The 21,063-nt window shown below is 40.3% G+C and overlaps 1 protein-coding gene across 1 annotated transcript in view; it reads right to left on the bottom strand.

Annotated features, from left to right (window-relative positions):
• Window positions 1-21,063, bottom strand: part of MACROD2 (mono-ADP ribosylhydrolase 2) — a 1,987,750-nt gene that overhangs the window by 591,592 nt on the left and 1,375,095 nt on the right. Inside the window, exon 7 of the mRNA XM_022594140.2 lies at window positions 6,981-7,011. Coding sequence (XP_022449848.1) covers window positions 6,981-7,011 — 31 coding nt within the window. The remainder of the gene's footprint in view (window positions 1-6,980; window positions 7,012-21,063) is intronic.

Here is a 21,063-nt window from a genome sequence, read left to right on the forward strand (position 1 = left end):
CAGATTAATGTTGCCTTGAATGATAGAGTGGAACAAATCCTCCCCAAGCAGAATGCTCACTTTGGAACTACTTGCATAGAAAGAAATCAACATCTATATACACTAAGCCACTCTGTTTTGGAGCCTCTTTGTTACAGCAGCTTAGCTTTACCCTAACTAATATAGTCTCTTTCAAATGCATTTCAAGACGTTTTCTTAAAAATAGCATCATTGACTACAAAGGATTTGACACGAAAATCATTGTCCTAAAGAGCTAAACATACTTGACTTCTCTAAGAGCTTTCAGAATTATTTTTGAATTCCTTTCTAAAGAGAGCTGAGCTACGTTTATTTAAAGTCACCCTTTAGATACAAGTACGTATAAGGAGCAAATAAAAAGGAGTGTCATTCAAGACTGGATGAGAAAAATGAGCAAGCGCATGGCAATTATTCCACTGATCAAATGGAAAGTGTGGTCCATTCTTAGGAAGTTCTTTAGGGAGAGCTCCCAGTTTTCAACATGGCTGAAAGATATTCCCAGGGTTCCTGTTAAATGGATAGGCTTCGTAATTTACTGAAGTGGTTTTCCTATTTCCTTAAAAGACTTACTGCTTTGATACTTCTCCTATAAGAAAAGCCATTTTTAAAATGTAATATAATAATATATGGCAGCTTCTGAGGATGGGGTGACTTGGAATTCATTTCTGCATTCTAGTCCTAAGACAAATTTTTACCTTGACACAGTTGCAAAGAGGTAGACATGCAGACCTCAGAAACAGTAATAAAGTTGTAATCTTTATTACTTTTTGAAACACTTAATCTCTTAATAAAGTCCTAAAATTGTTCAATTTGAACAGAACACCAGGGAGAATGACACTGGTTTCTGCAGTACCAGAAGGCTAGGTTTCCAGGATTTTCATTTCTTTCGGCAGATCCCCTGGGGGAATCCTGCCCATGGGTCTCACTGTCATTTTTTTTTTTTTTTTTTTTGGCGTTACGCGGACCTCTCACTGTTGTGGCCTCTCCCGTTGCGGAGCACAGGCTCCGGACGCGCAGGCTCAGCGGCCATGGCTCACGGGCCCAGCCGCTCCGCGGCATGTGGGATCCTCCCGGACCAGGGTACGAACCCGTGTCCCCTGCATCGGCAGGCGGACTCTCAACCACTGCGCCACCAGGGAAGCCCTCACTGTCATTTTTATGTAAGCTGAACTAGCATATTTTGTTGCTAGGTGCTTGAAACTCTTTTCCAGCGCAAAGGTAGTACTTTTGGTTTCTTAGTTTGATGCATTTTTATTATTAAAGACACATGTAGTTTAGAGAGAGTAAAAGGGGAGTTTGTACCACATTTTGTGGGATGGATGTATAAATGTGTACATGTGTGACTGAATTTGCTAGAACTGTCTATTCAAATGATAAGCACTCAGAGGATTAGAAACAATAGCTATAATTTCATTGTCTGTTAAACTCTTTCTCCAGTGCTTCATAAGGATCAGTTCATAAAATATTATTCAAATGTGATAGAATTAAGATGGGTTTGTCCCCCGCACTGTATTTTCCCAAAGGGAAGTAAGGTATGCTGATTCTAATGTTACTTCCCTTTGAGGGCCAGCAATTAACTCAAGGATTGCCAAGAACAATAACACTTCCTACAGCGGGAATAATGTTCCCAGGACAAAAAACACAGGATGTCATAGAAGGGAATTTATGAGAGAAAAAAGAGTCATCATTAGACCACCTGAAAGGAAGTTTTCAAAGCAAATGGAAATATCAAAGGGAAGAGAAGAAAGCCAGAGGGAGGAGGGGAGCTTTCAGGGGGATGAAAGGGAGGGGCACACATTTTTGTCAATTTTGCTCTGGTTTCCAAATGCATTACATAAGATAACTCTTCCAGCAAGCCCAGAATTGCACAGCCATGGTTGTCACACCCTCTGAAACCTGTCAGCATTTAAACCTGACAGAGGGCATGCCCTTAGCATTGCCATTGCAGAATGCTTTGGTTTTTTTCCAAGTCATGTCTGTGAATTTAGACATATGTAGTGATAAAAATATTTGCCAAGTATATATAAGGTTAACAAAACATCACGTAGATCTCCTTTTTTTTTTTACCAGTTAGAAGCAGAAGAGCGAACTTGAATGCAAATGAGGGAGGATTCAATTAGAAAGTTGTGTTCTGGCAGCATTTCACGGAAAGCAGAGGGAGACCGGGTGCTTTGATAGAAACAGGCCTTCCACGTTGATAACAGAAATCTAATGAATAAATATGGAAGCTGCTTTCACTAAGTTATGCTGCACTTAAATTTTTCCCACAGATTTCCAGCCAATAACTCAATGTCTGAAATTCCTTCCTCTCTAAAAACACCATCTTGTACCTGGAAAGGAAGATTGAAGTTTTTTATTTTTTCCTCCAGAAAGAATATTTTCCCAATTACTCAAGGGATACACTTTTCCACCTGGACTTCATTTCTGTTAACTATATTGACTCTCATAAAATAGACGAAAATTATTTTTGCTGTTCACTTCTCAGTAAAAATTCCATTGCTATGGATCATGTCTAGCCTCTTGTGTTAAACTTATTAGCACCAGAGTATCCAAGCTGGGCTCAAAGGGCAGAAGGCACACGCAAGATCTGAAATGTTCATCAGGGAAGTTCAAATCTATCCCTCTGAGTCCGGTTTCGTGGCCAAATCAAACCTCTAACTGGGATCTGGGAGTTTAAAGACCCTGTAAGCCTCATCTGGATCTATTTTTCCAAAAGTAACACAGGCCTTGCTTTGGTGTTTTACCAAATGTGGCTTTCCAACCTGAGTGTAAGCAGGCGGTCTGGTGCCCTGTGGAACCATCCTGGAAACATTACATTGGGGCAGCAACAGCGGTGGCTGAAAATCAGACTGGAAAATTCTGGCTCCTCGTCCAGGGAAACTTGAGACCAGGCGGGGCCTGCTCCCATTGTATTTCTCCCTTAAATCGGGCTGAGTCACAGGGCAGATCGTTTTCAGTCTGTGCTCTGCAAAAAGGTACAGATGGTTTTGTCTCCAAAAGGCTAGGATGAAGGAGAGGCTGGGAGAGTAACTGGTTTCCGCCATGGTCTCCAGTGTCCCAGAAATACTGGTGTGCCCGCATCCTTGCAGACATGCTTGGAGTATGGTGATGATTCCACAAAATGCAAATGCTTACTGTTGACACTGCCCTGGTATGAGATCATCTTGGCAATTAAATAACTCAAACCCCTTCCAAAGATGGCTCTACCATAGTCAAAATTTTTGTTCTGATAGAAGAATTAGAGTTACATTGAGTTTTGGGGACAGAAATCTAAAAGTGAAGGTCAATCCAAAGCAAAGAGGTATCTGAGAAATTACAGCAGATGGGGAGGGGGCTGGGACTAGGACATGTCAGGAAAAGTCGGGATAGGGCCTCAGAGCAGCAGGTACCTGCCTGAGAGACCACCATCCCATGGACTATGATAAATAACAAAGCGTTTTGTTTTGTTTTGTTTAAGTGAAGTAGAGTGCTGTATTTATCTTGGTTTTCTTTTTCAAGAAAACTTTATTGGAGTATAGTTGATTTACAATGTTGTGTTAGTTTCAGATGTACAGTAAAGTGAATCAGTTATACATATCCCCAAAGAAGACATACAGATACCTTGGTATTCTAAATGAACAAATTCTTGATTTTTCATTTCCTCTTGTGAAGGTGGACACTGCCATGCTTACAGATATCATTCCTAGTTTGAGAGTGTTTTTTAGAAGCACATTTGTTTTTCCTAAAATAGAGATGTTTGCCCACTAAGAAAATACCAACCAGGTAGCTTTCTCTGCCTGTTATCTTGCCAATCAACAATTCTGCTTCTTGTATCATCAGTTAGGCAACAATTGGGGTTATAATCATTATTGTTGTCATCAAACAGCAATTATTTCCTGAGCTTCTCTGGGAGACACAATGCTAGATGGTGGGTGCACGTAGAATATGCACAAGTGAATCCCTGCTCATGAAAAAAGCTCCAGATTGGCTATGAACACAGGATATATTAAAAAAAAAAAATCTATGGAACAATATGAAGAGGCAGTTGTTAATTGTCCAGATTACAAATGCTGAAAGAGTTCAAAAGATGTAATGACCGTCAAGATTCGGCATATTCAAGGAAGACTTCTCAGAGATCAAGCTTCAACCTATATAAGTGTGTGTGGTGTGTTTTTGTTTGGGGATTGGGGTAGAGAATAGTGGTGGTGATGGTGTGTGTGAGTTTGGTGCTTGTGGGTGTGTTATAAGGAAGGGGCACAGAATTGGACCTGGGAAGGCACATGCCAGGTTCTGAGACTCATCAGCTCATCCGTGTGTAAGAGAAAATGTGTCCACGATGGGTGGATGTCAAGAAATTTCTCAAACTATCTTCTGGAGAATACACTAGTCCTGAGAAAGTGTGAGAGAAGAATAATTTCTATGGACAATTAACCCTAGGAAATACTACAAAGTAAATTCCCCCTTTTCAAGATGCAAAGGCAAAGGTACATATAAAATTCTTGGCACAGCAACTCACATCCTCAAGAAGAGATTCTTTTTCCCCTCTTCACAAATTTTGAAAGCGCTGGTTTAGGGAGATACATAAATTGCCTATTGTTCAGCATAGAAAGAGTCTACAAGTAACAGAATATGATCAAAGGCCCCTGAGCAGATGCAAAACATGCACCAAGCGTTAGTTTAGAAAAATTCATGTAGTGAGGTTTAGAATATGGAATAAGAAGGCAAGGCCTGGAACCAGGAGACTGCTCTGAATATTGGCTCATAATCCACCACGCATGACTTACAAAGTGTTGGGAGTATTATTTGCCTGCTTTTAATTTTTTTTTTCTTTTTAGCTGTGGACTACTTTCTTCAAATAAAGTATTCTTTCAAATGCCAATAAGTAAAGATAAAAGTAAAATTGATCTAGATAATAGAGGAGGCAGAACTAAGTTCTGAATAAGAGCAAGAAAACAAGTGATCCATAAAATATGAGTACTTAGGAGAGAATCAAGGGCTGATCAGAAAGCTATAGTTTCACAAGGGACATATGGCATAATTTTCAAGTTGCAAAATGCTAAATAGTTCATAAAGAGACCTGGAGTAATGTAAACATTATTAAAGATCTCATGGAGCTAAAAGTAATTCTAGGTCTCAAGCACAGGTGAGTCTAACCAAAGACAACATGGCACCTGACTTTGCAGGTATCAGCCTCACTTTGAAATTTACTCAGAAACTAGAGGGGAAGAGAGATGAGTAGCCAGGACTTGAAAACTAAATTCTTTGACCTAGCTTTGTGAAAACTGACTGAGCTCCTGTGGTGGAAGCCCTCCAAGGCTGTGACATGACTCCCTAACAGTGCCTTTCTCAACAGTCTTCAATATTCCCCTCCCACCCAACACAATGCTGTACTGACCTGGTTATTATATACACTGAGCCATGTTACTGTAAGGAGGAATCCCTGTCCTTCAGGGATTGAAATTAACCAAGGGCCACTTTAGTTTTGATTTAGTTTCTACTATGCTCTCTCAGCCTTTCCTTTTAGCGTCCCTCCTCAACTTCCTTTACTTCTCTATTTCCTTTTCCTGCCATTTCCCCCTTTCTTAATGCATCGTGTTAAATTCAGCTTCTGAAAGTCTTTGTACATTACCACAGGATTCTCAGAGACACAATGGACATCGACAATATGACATAGGGTTGTTTTCGGCAGTTGGGTTTTTGCTCGTTTTTTTATCAAGGAAAATCAAGATTGTCATGAGAGAACGTTTTCAAAAATCAGAACCATTTCTGTGGTGGAGTCTGATTTGCTTTTAGACAAGGTGAAATGAAGATCTGGGTGCTTGACCAAGTAAAACTTTGCATGTAATACTTCCTTTAAGCAAATATATAAGTAAGAGTTATAACTGGGTATCTGTGAGGCAGAAAGAGTGGCCATGATGGGGATAATGGTGCAGATGGTCCAGCTTAGTGCGCCGGCCCAGTGTCCAATGTGTTTCCACAAAGACAGGCTATAGTGGAATCCAGAGAGAAAAAAGCATGCCTTAAATTTTTAAATAATGTCGCCAAATCTTTCCCCATTTAATTTGATTCAGGCCTCCATTTTCCACTTTATTCTCACCAAAACCTTCAAAAAAAAAATACCACATTAAGAGGAAATAAGTCTCCTACCTTTGATATCACTTTAGCTATCCTTCCCCTATAGTGATGAAGTTAAATAATTTTTAACATTTGTACATATTTTATTTTTCATTTAAGAGTCTCCATGTGAGAAGTCTGAGCTCAGAAATGTTGTAATCTATTTTGCTTGATCAGAAAACCCTAAAACGAAAAACTCTGTTTTACCTGAACGTGCAAAACAGATTTATTAACGGCCTGAGATAAAAAGCATAGGGATATGTCATTGTAGGTAGAATATTTAGAGAGCTTTAGTCTAGTGAAAACAAGTAATGATAAAAACATTTTGCTTCCATCTGTAAGTGAAGCAGCCACTACTTAAAACAATCTATCAATACCAGAAAAAAAAAATTGCATCTTATTAAAAGTATTTGTTTTTATTGTCACATATTTGGTTTTTTTAATTTAAATATACAGACATATACGTGTGTGCATTCTAACACTTCTATTATTTTGTAATTCACAACAAAATAATGGTAATGTTAGGTTTTATATGCATTATGATTCATCTAACAGAAAAACCTGACTTTATTAAAGAAAATACTATTAGAGGTCAGATCCTACTAGAGCAAAATTTTCACCTAACAAAAGATGTTAAGCCACAGTGCATCTAATCATTGCACATGGTATGCAGTACAACTAAATTCAACAACACAAAAAAATATCCAAATAGCCTCTCAAGATTCCTCAATGGGATTTGACCTGCATTTTGAGTCTCTTTAAATCACAGCAAACTATATCCATCAGAGAACCTCTTATTTTTCCTGTTAACCTTGATTTTAACAACAAAATAAAGAAATATAAACATTACCAAAAGATAGATCACTTACCATAAATGCCTGTTGAGATGCAGGGAAATGCCTGTGAATAAACCACAAAAATAACGATAAATTTTAAAGGCACGATTCTGCTCGAACCTGACATCATCTATTTCAACATCTGTTTTGCTTGATAACGGGATGCCCTCTACCCACATACTCTGAGCTCTGAACCCCACTCAGCTGGAATAGGAGACATCACGGAAATGCCATATTTGATTAACTGAAAAATTTTCTTTACCAGCAATTATGCCAGCTCACAAAAACCAACGGTTAAATTTACAGGAATCTTGGGAACGAATTGTTAAACAATTATTAAGAAATTAAATCACATAAACCTTCAATGAGCTAAGTTATATCTAAAACAAATAGTCATCATCGCTTCCTTGTGCCACATTTTACTATTACCTCTGCTTTTAAGATGACTATGTCTGTCATACGTGTCTGGTGGAAACACTACATACCAGTATGCTACTGGGCATCCTGTCCCAGCTCTGTGTTAAGTAAGTGACATCGTGTTGGTGATGTAAAATCTGAAAATATCAATCAACGTTCATGGTGCACTATACATGTGGGTCAACTGAAACCAGAAGTTGGCTATGGATACAAAATTTTGATAAAATTTAACAAAAGGATTCTGTAACAATCAACTGGCTAAACAGAATTTCTAATAGAGGGTATTGTGTAGTCTATTCTTATATTTAAGTTGCGTGCTATACATTCTTTGTATCAGTAAAATTTAAAAATAAACTTACAGACATGCACACAAATTTTTTTGAGTCACTTTTTAAACTGGCAAACCATTGCTTATGCCATATGCTATGGATTGAATGTTTGTGTCCACCCAAATGTATATGCTGAAACTCTAATGTGATGGTATTTGGAGGTGAGATGTTTGGGAGTTAATTAGATCATGAGGGTTGAGCCCCCATGATGGGATTAGAATTCTTAGAAGAGCAAGATAGCTAGCAAGCTCTGCTGTCCACCAAGTGAAGTAGAATGAGAAGACAGCCACCTGCAAACCAGGAAGTGTGCCCTCACCATACACCAGATCTGCTGGCACCTTGATCTTTGACCTCTCAACCATGAGAAATGAATGTTTGTTGTTTAAGCCACCCAGCAATTTGTTATAGCAGCCCGAATTGACTAAGACACTGTATTTTACTCAGCAATATTTAAAGAATTTGATGAAAAGAGTGAATGAACAAATGTAAATAGAGTTAAGTCAAAATTGAGCTTTCTAACAATAGAAAGGGATCTGAGTATGACAATGTCCTCTGCCAATGTACCTTTGTATAAATTTGATCAAGTTGTTTTCATCTTTGGATTTTCCCATGAAAATGCAGATAACATTTACCATACAGAAGTATGCTGTGGGAATTAATGACAGAATTTTTTTTAAAAGGACTGATATTGCACTAGAAATTCAAAATACCACAGCTGCTATTGACCATAATAACTAACATTATGATTGGGCTCAACTATAATAAAATGTTTAAGCCTCTTTTATTTATATCTTTGGGTTAAATGTGTACTACATTTTATTTTCCTTAACATTTTTATAGAATATATGTTTATTCCCTTTACTTGGACGTTCTACTTAAAAAGTCAAAATTTACGTGATTTTGTTTTAGACAGAGTAATAATTGACTCTGTTAAGCTTACCTATATGTCTGTGAAATGAGAGATTTTTTTTTCTGTTCCTTCACTAGTAAATGCTACTGTTTCTAATGAGAAAATAGGACAGTTTCTGGAATGGAGTAGGGGTTATTTTTTAAGTGAATTAATGAGTTAATTCTTTGATTCCTTACATTCTTGAGGTGCCAATAAGTTCTGAAGAATGATCTTGAATAACTCAATCCATCCAATGACATAGAAACATGAAGAGATAGTATGGAACAAATTCTTCTGGAAATATTGTAGTCTTTTTACAGGCATTCACCAAGATTATCTACAGGCTGCACTCTGCCTGTGGAAAGCAACTGCATGCTTACTAACAGTAAGGGTCAGAAGTTCAGGAATGGCCTGCTTAGAAATACAAATTAGAGAGGATTCAGAGTCATCCTTGTAATTTGTCCCATGCTCACTCATGTTCCATTGTGCCTTTTTTTTTTTTTAACATCTTTATCGGAGTATAATTGCTTTACAATGGTGTGTTAGTTTCTGCTTTATAACAAAGTGAATCAGCTATACATATACATATGCTCCCATATCTCTTCCCTCTTGCGTCTCCCTCCCTCCCACCCTCCCTATCCCACCCCTCTAGGTGGTCACAAACCACCTATCTGATCTCCCTGTGCTATGCGTCATTGTGTCTTTTAAATGAGGTAGAAAGACGTGAGTTTATAGCTGGTGCCCCAGGAATTCCATGGAAGCAAACTGAACACGTAAACATCATCTATCTTGTGCTCCAGGTAGACAAAGAGAAACGTTTGAGAACACCTGCATCAAGCCATCAAGTGGAAACTAGAAGATACTAGGATGTTTTCCATGAGCCAGTCCGCTTGAAATCCCACCTCGGGGTCCTTCCCGTTCATGATGTTGAGGAGTTTATTACTTAACTGCTCTGAGCACCCTCATCAGTAGATGAGAACTCTAAGGCTCTCCTAAGGGGTTTGCAGGAAGATGAGAAGGAATAAGGAACACAGAGCATCGTGGCTGACAAGTAACAATATCTCAATTAATGTTGATTCTCGTGGTGGCCACTGTGACGCCCACCAGGCTCTGCTTTGGGGTGGGGGGCGGGATCTGTTGCCCTAGAGCAAGGCTTCCTGACCTTGGCACTGTTGATATTTGGGACCAGATGATTATTGATGGGGGCTGCCTCGTGCATGGTCAGATGTTTAGCAGCATCCCTGTGCTCTATCCACTTGCTAGGAGCGGGGCCCCAGTCCTGACAATCAAAAACATTTCCAGACATTGTCAAATGTCCCCTAGGGGGCGAAATCACCCCTGGCTGAGGACTACTGCCCTAGAATCTAGTGCCTAGACCTCAGCAGTGCTGTCAGCAGACAGCCTTCAACTGTTAACCTTTTCAGGGACTGTGTCAGATGCAAAGACCCACCTCACTGGGGTCATGCCCCTTCCCATAATCAATGCAGAGTATAAAGGGCTTGGTCATCTTGGCTCAAATCAATGCAGCACTGAAGGGCCCCGCAGCCCCAGAGCTCCCGACGGGGTGAGCAGGCCCATCACTGAGCCACACGGCAGCTCTTCTTTCCCTCTGCCCCTCCCACTTCTATCCCCTGTCTTCTCCAGGTGTTGATCCCCAGAGCACAGCTCAGTAAACATCCTGTAACCTAAACTCCATCTCAGAGTCTGCCTCCTGGGGAACTGATCTGAGTTCACTCCCCTTTGCTTCCTTCTCAGGCACAGAATTATGAGTCGTTTTCCCAACAGATCTAGCAGAAGAGAGAGCACACTGAACAGCTAATGGCAACTTTCATTTGCCTCAGCTCCCAGCTCTAACTTGGAATCAATCATGCAACTTAATAGTTGAGTCTGAATGTACCAATTGCCTTGCCTGCCTTAACAAGGACAAATAGCTTCATCTGAAAATGACACTGTCGCCTTGAATGTGAAGGCAAACAGTTGTGTAATGGAGGATGCCCTTGGTAATATTATTGCATTAATTCAAACAAAAAGGCAATGATAAAGCAGAGATGGGATTGCAATATCATGGAAAAAACTCATTGTATGTAAAACAACTTTGCTTATAATTCAACCAAACTAAATCTCAGTATTAATCACTTTTCATTACTTGAGAGAGAGAGATTGGGAAAGAAAGAGAGAGCAAGTGAGTTCAACTAAGGGATTTTACAGCACAGAGTCTGTGTTCTTTGCCATAATAAATTTCTGATGGGGCCACCAGAATTGAGTAGCACGGGACTTCTTTATTTCAAAGTTATATTTAACATAACCACCTCCCACAAAAATCCTCGCCTGTGGAAGGAAGAACCAGGCTAACCAATTAGCCTGGTTTGTTTTAAGTGCGTATAACTCTGCAGCCACCTGTAGCACTTGGGGAATGACATCATCAGTTGAATTTGTAAGGCTCCAAACTCCCCTTCCAGCAAGCTCCAGGACCAAGATATCTAAATGCTAATCAGGGCCGACCCTACAGCCACCAGAAACCTTATAGCACGTGACTTTTAGCCAGTTTTGTTTGTTTGTTTTCCAAATCATCATGCACTTCTCTCTTGGGGGAAAGAAAAATAATCATTTGACTTGGAGAGTGAGAGAGGAATTTTCTTTTGTGAAATTACAGATTGGGCCGCCGCCTAGAAAATACTTCCTTAGCCCAGCATGTTGGTTTCAAGCACATTTGTAGGAACACTGAAATCCTTAAGGCTGTAGACTATGCTTCCCATCCTGGGAAGCATCCCGAATTCCTCATGGTGTTTTGACATGGGAGGTGGTAGCCTAGCAACAACAATAGCTGTCATTCTTGAATTACGGTAGTCCCCTCCCTTACCTGTGTTTTTGCTTTCCTCAGTTTCAGCTACCCATGGTCAACTGCAGTCTAAAAATATTAAATGGAAAATTCCAGAAATAAACAATTCACAAATTTTAAATCGTGCTCCATTCTGAGTAGCGTGATGAAATCTAGCACCATCTCACTCCATCCTGCCTGGGACGTGAATCATCCATGTATCCCACCCGTCAGTCACCTCAGTTTATCAGCTAGGCTGTCATAGTAGAGCCGTATTGAAGTGCTTGTGTTGAAGTAACGCTTATTTTACCCCCAAAACACGAAAGTAGTGATGCTGGCAATTCAGATAGGCCAAGGAGAAGCAGTGCTTCCCTTAGTGAAAAGGTGAAAGCTCTCGAGTCAATAAGGAAAGAAAAAAACAATTGTGTGCTGAGGTTGCTAAGATTAGGGTAAGAACGAATCTTCTATCACAAAACTGTGAAGAAGGAAAAATAAATCTGTGTTAGTTTTGCTGTCACACATCAAACCACAAAAGTTAGAGCCGTGGTGTGCGGTAAGTTTTTAGTGAACGTGGAAAAGGCATTACGTTTGTACAAGATATTTTGAGAGAGAGAGAGAGAGACTATATTCATATAACTTTTATTACAGTATATTGTTATAATTGTTCTATTTTATTATTCTTTATTGTTGTTAATCTCTTACTGTACCTAATTTATAAATTACACTTTATCATAGGTATGTACGTACAGGAAGAAACATAGTATATATAGGGTTCGGTACTATCCACGTTTCAGGAATCCACGGGGGTCTTGGAATGTGTCCCCCATAGATAAGGGCGACCACTCTGTTCCAATGTGCCGAGCACGGGCTAACAGCTCTCTGCAGAGAGTCTGATTCATTCTCATGAACAATCCCGTGATAAAGAACCTATTCCCCCCTCTTCATAAACATGGAGGAGAGAAGGCTAAGAAAGTGAACTTCTTCAAGGTCACAGAACGGAATGCTAAGATATTGCTTTATTTTGGGTAAGGAATTATTGATTTTTTACCTTTAATACTTGTGAATTATACAAAGAACTTATAAATAATTCTCAAAAGGCTTAAAGAAGGCAGGCGTAGGCAGACAGCAGTGAGAACTTTCTCCTACAGCCTCACACTCTCTTTCTTGGATTTAACTAGAAAACCTTCCTCTTGGGCCATCATGACCAATAGCACCGGGAGCATCACACCACTCCATGCGTTTACATTTTAAAGCCTGAGATTTGTGTCTTTTTCCTGATCTCACAGCTTTAGTACCTTCACATCACGTTTTAATAAAATGTGAAGTCAGGAGAGCGTGGCCTCCAATTTCCCCGTGATTTGGCTCCTGGCTTCTTCTCCACCCTCCTTTCCTTCCACTTGTCCCCTTGCTCACAGAGTTCCAGCCATGCTGGTCTTCTTTGGTTCTTCAAACACAGAAAGCACAGTCCTGCTTCGGGGCCTTTGGCCTAGCTGATCCCTTTGTCGGGCACACTTCCTTTGAGATCCCTGATCACATGTCACCTCCTCAGTGTGGTTCTTTCTGGCCTCGAGTTAAATTCCTCTCTCTTCCCTTAGGCTGCTGGATCTCGTTGACTCCTACATATACCACCTGACACACAGGTGCTTGATTGTTCATTGCTTCCTCCACCTCAACCCCCCACTGGCAGGCAAAACCCAGGAAGACCTTTGTTTTACTTATTGTATCAACTGCATCTAGAATGGGGCCTGACACAATAAATACCTGTTGAATGGATGAATGAATTAATAATTGAGTTATATGGCCATACAAACATAGTCAGATTTTTTTTTTTCTACACAAATTGGAACATATGTTGTGTTATATCTTCTGAGGCTAGATTTTTTCATGCACTAGATCTTGGAGAACTTTCAATGTCAGTGTACAGTGTCAGTCTAATGTCTACATACTATTCTAGGCATGGACACTATGTTTACTTAACATGATAAACATGTGGGTTGTTTGTAAATACTACTATAATAACCCTGCCATAAGCATTCTTGACTATGCCTTTGTGTACCTAATATATTCTGGTAGGATATATTCCTTGATAAAAATTAACTTGTTTAACCATTGAGTTAAAGGAAAAGTTTAAAATTTTGAAGATACAGTCCTTCCAGGACCCTCCTCAAATACGCAAATCCACTAATGCTCAAGTCATTTGCATAAAATGGTGTAGTATTTGCATATATCCTAATCACACCTTCCCATACACTTTAAATCATCTCTAGATTACTTATAATACCTAATACAATGTAAATGCAATGTAAATAGTTGTAAATACTATGTAAATAGTCGTTGGTCCATAACAAAGTCAAGTTTTGCTTTTTTGGAACTTTCTGGAATTTTTTTTTTTAATATTTTTGATCTGCTGTTGGTTGAATCTGTAGATCAGAAACCCATGGGTACAGAGGGCTGACTGTACTGACAAACTGCTCTCTCCAAAATATTTTTCAATGTAAAAATCTCTCCAACAGTTAGAGAAGAGTCAATAATTCCAATATTTTTTCCCATTACATGGGTGAATAGAGCAAAAGGATGCTGTCTCTTTAACAAATTGCACAGGAAAATGCAAATACTATCAGTGCACTCCCAACCCCAAAGCTAACTAACCTGAAGGCCAAGGTCATTTAAAGGAGCCTGTGAATGAGATCATGTGGAAACAGCCAGAGTAGTGTTTGGAGTGCGTGGTGCAGGTTCGCCCAGGCACCATAATTATAAGCAATAACTTTGTTTTTGTTTTCTTCATTATACCTTGGAAATAGCTGTCATAAAGTCATTTATTGCCAGCTGGTTTTGTGTTTATAACTACAACTCCACGTAGTATAAAACAAACTATTACATAGCCATGAATATTCACAGTCCTCTTCTAAACTTTATATTTTCCAAGAAGACAGCTGGATTGCTTCCACCATGAATTTATTAGGATGCAGAATGTCAGAACCAGCAAAGGGAACATACTTGCCTTTTGCCTGAGCTTTCTCGAGTGACTGGGAGGAATGTTTTACTGGAAACTATACATATGTGAAAAGGAGAGCAAGTCCCCATAAACCCAATGAACCCAAAAGAAGGTGCATTCTGTTCCAAAATGTCTACATCTGTAAACTCCCTTTACACAGAAGCAAAGGGAAGAAACAAAAGTTTAAAAAAAGGAAAACAAACAAAAACCCTTCTCATATGAATAGCAAACTAGTTGTGCAATGTGGAGGCTCCTACTGAAACAAAATATTCCTAAAATGATTTTTTTTTCCCATAACCCTAATCACCTCGAATTTTGGAATTATCTGCTCCCACATCTTCTTCATAATTAAGCACATGTACTAGGCTCATTTTGCATCCCTGGCACCGAGAGGTGGTGGGTGTGAGGGGATGCCCTTAGGTGACCTTTTCCTGGGTAGAGCTGGGGAAGTTGAGAGTCAATCATCTCAGATCCCCTGAGAAGTAAATTACCCACTGAGACTGAAAGGCCCAAAGCTCACAGCCATCGCGAGGCCTGCCTGTTTCTGCACAGAGGGGCCTTCCTGGCTGAAAAGGGGGCCAGAATGACAAGGAGGCGCCCTATACACATAGTACTGAGGGACCAGAGCCCCGCTGGAAAGAGCGCAGGGCTGTAGGTGGAGCTCTGGAGGACTTAGGGGCCCTGGAGCTTTCCTCAGCGTGTCTGGGACACCATCAGTGTCCTGTCCTTTACCAACCCTGCCAGAGGCAAGCCCCACACACAGCAGCTGTCACAGCGATGCCCTCGGGCTGCCGGGCGCTTTGCCAATGCACTCAGAGCTCCCGGGATCTGCAATCAAACGCCTCCAGGGCAGCCCTTAACCAATCAATGTCTGATGGGTGGGGTGTAGAGGGTAATGGATACTCCTGCATCTCTGCCCTGGAGGGGACAAAGCTGAGGTGTGACCTGCATCATCTGAGAAGCATCACCCTGGGACTTTGCAGTTCACCTGGGACACAGCCTGACATCCACCCTTCCCTTCCAGTCTCAGTCTTCACATCTCACCTGTTTTTTTTCTTGGGGTTGTCCTAACAAATCCCTTTCCCCCAGACCCTCATCCCAGAGACTGCTTTTGGAGAACCAGCACAGACATTTGCTATTGTTAGTAAGGTTGATGCGGCTGCAGTAGAACTTCTAAAGTGAAATAAACCTGACAGGTGATTTTGGGAGAATCTCAGAGGAAACAGAGCCCATGGTCACTTCTGGTCAGTCTTGGTAAGAGACAGAAGTAAAAGCAGGTGAATCCTTGTAAAGAAGCAAGAGGGAAGAAAGAGCATCCTTAAGATCACGAGTAACTTGAACAGAGACCTGGCTCGAAACCAAGGAGCGGCTGTCAGGGACAGACAACCAGAGGGGATTCAGAGAGTGACCATGCAGAGAGGAGGCAGTGGTCCTGGGACTTTCTGTCTTCCATGCCTAGGGCAAGGCCCCATAAAGAATGTGCACCATGTAAACTTCTGTTAAACAAACCCAAGTAGGGGTTATCATCTACTCTTGACTTTGAGTCAATCCTTGGCTTCCTTAATAGTAAGTTGCATCTCCATGTTTTTCTTAATTAGAAAGTTGAAGATGTGACTTCCAAAGGAAACATTTAAGAAAATCCATTACCAACAAACAACCACAAAACAAGAAACACAGATGGTCTCATAGAGGAGCAGCCCAAAGCCTTGACACACTTGGGTGGCGAGGTGATATTTTCTAAGAGTCTATGCATGGATTGGGCACAACGGATAGAGTAACTCAACCATTTCTCAGCCAACCTGTGTCTCCACTCTTCCAAGACTCCCTAATGATCTGTTAACAAACTGAACAGCTGTGAGAAGGGAGAGAGGTAATACACAGTCAACAATATTTACCAAAAGACCATGGAAAATGATACCAGGGTGTCCAGTAGCTTCAGCTATCAGGTTCTCCTCCTCTTGTGGCTTAAGCAAATATATAGAAATAAAGATACCGTCTAATAAATTCTAAAGCTCCCCGGTTGTTTTTACATGGGCTTTGCTGTCTTTCATAACAACAGAGAAGACTGGGGGGAAGCAATATTATTATCATCCCCCGATGGAGTGAGAAAGCTACCCAAAGTCACACAGTGACTAAGAGGAAAAGCTCAGACAGAAGCCCTGATCTTTTGCCTCAAAATTCTAAGCACTTTCCACTGCAGAACAGAGTAAGTAAGGTCAACGGAGAAGGGGGAGGTGATGAGAGAAGAATCCGCCTCGAACATCCCGGGTCCTTGAGGAAGGACTGGTTAGAGATGAGTTCTTTTTCGACATCGACACAGTGTGAAAACCCTTCTAGGCCCTAGCTACCAGATCTCAACAGTATTAAATCTGCCATCACACTGAAGATTAGTGCCACAGTGTAACTGAAAATTAGGACACTTTGAGAACCACTGTGTTATTCTGTTCTAACCAATGCCTTTTTTCCCACCGTTGCACCAGACAACTGTAGCCCAGGCTGCATCCTCCTCATATCCAACACAGACTCGCTCCCCTGGGATGTGCTGAGCTCCTTGCTTTTCTGTGCTTACTAATCCGTCACAGACCATATTATTAGACAGGGAGCAGATTGCTAGATTACCAACATATATGCAGATTTCCTGCCCGTAGGTTTTTTTGACAGCTCTGTTCCATCTCTTAAAATGTCAGCATGTTCTCTTCACAAATTGGGCAATTCCACTTCAACCCCTCCATAATTTCATGGTGTGAACTTGAAATCACCACATAGAAAAAGAGATGGTTTTCCACATGAATACAGGCACTTTTACACTCAATTAATTGTGCAAACACCCGACTCCCTTTCGTATTTATGGGAGTTAGGTGAGACTCTCTTGACAGTTGCTTGGGGTCTACAGCGTGGTTTGTAAAGAATGAGGACTTTAAGTAAAAATAATTATGATTATGCAGCTTGAATCAATATGTAAAGGTAATACATTCTTCTTTCCTTAGTCACAAAGGAAGACATTAGTCAAGCCTGATACACACTTTATATTTAACAAGGGAATTAATTAGGGGATAATGACTAAGAAAGAGGTGTCTAAAGGACACACCCTGTAGGAATGACTAAAGGAAAGGAAAGCAAGAAAGGAAAAGGAAATTGACTATAGTCATAATTCCCAATTTCAAGAATTGTTACTCATGGCCTGAAAATGACTGTGCTTTGTGGACCATCGATCACTGTGAAGGCTTTTATCAACCAAATTCTATTATGGAAATGAGCAAAAATAACAAGACGGGGAGCAGCCAGTCTGCAAGGAGATGTCTGACAGCTCAGGCCACAGGAGGTGAGTTATTTGTACACATTTCCCAGTGATCACTGCATTAATCCAACCAGAATCATCCCAGAACCACAAGGAAGGAAGCAGGCAGCTGGCCTTTCGCCGTATACACGGAGGGTCAGTGTTGGCTCCTGTACTGGGAGATGAACAAACCAAGTTGTGCAGAATGTGACACACCTGTGAGTTACTAAAAAATAGTTTAGATTAAATTTTGTTCTACTCTCAGGGAGTTGACTTAGTGTATGCACTAAGTCATCATTCCTGTTAGAGAGGCAATGAGGAACTCACACAGGTATAGGTGGATAGATGCATGGATGGATGGATGGGATGAGGGTGGCAGGATGGAAGGATAGATAGATGAAAGGATGGTTGGGATAATTCTTGATTTAGGGGTAGTAGCTTGATTCAGCTACCACTAGCTCTGGTAGACTTTGACTTCATTGAAAGTTTGATTTCACAAAGTAAAGGACTTGATTTTTAACCACAATGTTATAATTGCATCTTCCTTAAGGACAAACAAAATAAAAACCATCCATAACAGGTTGTAACTCTGTCTCAGATAGAACTTATTGCAGCCAAGAGTTATACTCCTTTCGAGTGTGTGAAAGAATTTCTGCCCACGGTTTTTCCTCTCCCTCCATGTTACAGTTTCTTTGGGGAGGGATTTGTTGAAAGTGGGACACATCCTCAACATGGAAAAAATACAGTTTCATTAGTAACAGATGTCACTGAGGAATGTTTTTGAGGACATAGTAAGAGGTCAATGATTCTGCACTAGAGATTTATTTCCCCCGAGTTACAAAGAGCTGTCCAAGGTTCCTTCACCCTGTGAAATGCATTCCTGTCTCAACCAACATTTCGTCATGTGATCTCTAGCTCATATCTAATTGCAGAAACTACAAATGATGCCTTTTTGGCACACTTCCCACTTCTGTACTGGTTTTCAGTGTTCTGCTAGAAGCACAGATATCCCAAAGGTGCTACTGTTCCTGGTACTTGTCTGTTCCCACTAGCCCATGCATTGCTCCTCTCTCCGTCATCTCTCATAGGCTCACCCAGGCTCCACCCGAACTTCTCCTAGGATGGGGAGTTCACTGGCTCAGAAAGTACATGGACCAGTGCTCCTCAAATGTCAATGTGTATCTGCTCACCTGAACATCTTTTTTTCTTCTTTTTAAATTTTTATTGCAGCATAGTTGCTTTATAATGTGGTGTTAGTTTCTGCTGTATAGCTAAGTGAATCAGCTATACGTATACATACATCCCCTCTTCTTCTGGATTTCCTTCCCATTTAGGTCACCACAGAGCATTAAGTAGAGTTCCCAGTGCTATACAGTAGGTTCTCACTAGTTATCTATTTTATACATAGTAGTGTATATATGTCCATCCCAATCTCCCAATTCATCCCACCTGAACAATCTAAAGTGAAAACTTGGATTCAGTAGATCTGGGGCAGGCTGAGATTATGCATTTCTAACAGTCTCACAGGTGATGGTAATGTTGCTGGTCTGTGTATATTGACAGTGGCAAGGAACTAGACAATAATACCATTTCAAGTGCTACTTTTCAAGACAACATTGCATGAGTTGAAACCTGAGGAAAACAGGGAGGAAATTACTGTTCCCACTTAATACACAGGTACCTGAAGTGGCAGAGCTTCCAAAGCTACACAGGAGTTAGTAATAAATCAGGAAGAGGTCAGATGATGAAGCCCATGCTCTTCCCCCAACCCTTGTACTTTCCCGCAAAATTGCTCTGTTCAAACACCCAGCTCCTCTCATCCTGATAAATACACTTATCCTTCTTCTCACATGAACAGAATGTCAACATTAGAGTCTCAATTATTTCCTGGTGGGACTATTTTGTTTCTATCTGTCCATGTCACTTCTATATTTTAGACCCACAGTCAAAGTATTCCAATTTGGACTAGAATAGTCCTGAAACATTACTGTGTAGACAAATGACTGGGGGAACTTTTATAAATGCAGATTCTGATTCAGTAGGTCTGGGTTGAGGTCTTAGCTTCTACATTTTAACAGCTCCCAGAAGATACCTATGCTGCTGATCTTGGGACTACAGTCTGAGTAGCAAGAGTTCAGACCATTACTCACTGAAATTTCACACTGATCCCTCTTCTCATTTTACCTCTATATCAGTAAAACCCATTATGGTGCAAATGACAGGAAACTTAACTCCAAGTAGCACTCAAAATGAAAAAAATATATATAATTTTTTATAATTTAAAAATTTCAGTGATATGTGTAACTTCAGATAAAGCTTGATCCAGCTTCTCAGTGATATCTCCAACTACTATAGTAAGTGACTGCTTGATTTGGGCTTATTTGCTGATATGAACCACATGTGTGTACATATGTAGTAGTTGTGAATATGCTACCTGATGAGGAGGAAGTCATGTAGTATGTCAGGTGCTTTTTTTCCCGCTAAGACAGAAGTTGAGGTGTCCCTTCTTGTCAAAATTGCAAATGGATATTTTCTTGGGTTGGGAAGAATGCCCTGTGGAATGATTTCTGAGACTATTTCTGCTCTAAAGGCTATGATTTAGGGATCTGAGAAAGTTCTAAGAACTTGGTCAAAATTAGAAGGCATGGATGACTAAGGACTAAGAAAAATACCCATGACATATGAATTCTCATGTCTTGCCTTCAGATTGAAACATAAGCCCCGAGTTAATTTATAATTTTCAAAATGCTCCACTAAAGCTTCTCTGAACTCTCACCCCAATATTTAATAATCCTCCCCAATCACATGTAAATGTTCCCCCTTGTGCCATTTCCTCCTCTTCTACTACCTCTGCCTCCACTCTTTCCTTGTTTTGATTTGGTACAGTGGAGGCATCCTTAACTAGGCACGTTGGACCACTCTTACAGGGCTGGAGCTCCTAATCAATAGCTTCAGAAAAGTTAGGAAGGGGAAGGAAAGACAAGAGTCTTTTTTCTTTAGTTATGGTGCATTTTCCTTAGTCCAGTCACTCTAGTCTTTCCATTCAGAATTCCAAAGTGTCTGGAATCTTGACCCTCATTTTCATTCATTTTTTATGTGGAGCAAAACTTGCAAAAAAAATTATATTCCTATAGGAAATGTCATGACATTTTGCTTTCTGCAGTGAATGCACAAGTTTGCAAGATTATGTTGATCTGATGGTGACTCTGCTGTCACATTCAGGAACTGAAATGATAGAAGAAAAATGCAAATACGGTCACTAAATGAAATCGAGGAAAGGTACTTGTTTATAGTTATGGATCTTTATTCTATTTTTCTCCTCTTGAATGATAATATACAGTATTTTCTAGTCACTTGTGGTAAGGGATATTTTTGGAAAATTATTAGGAAT

This window comes from Delphinapterus leucas, chromosome 15 (assembly GCF_059928025.1).
Source record: "Delphinapterus leucas isolate spDelLeu-1000000601 "Yukka" chromosome 15, BTC_Dleu_Yukka2, whole genome shotgun sequence".
Lineage (NCBI taxonomy): Eukaryota > Metazoa > Chordata > Mammalia > Artiodactyla > Monodontidae > Delphinapterus > Delphinapterus leucas.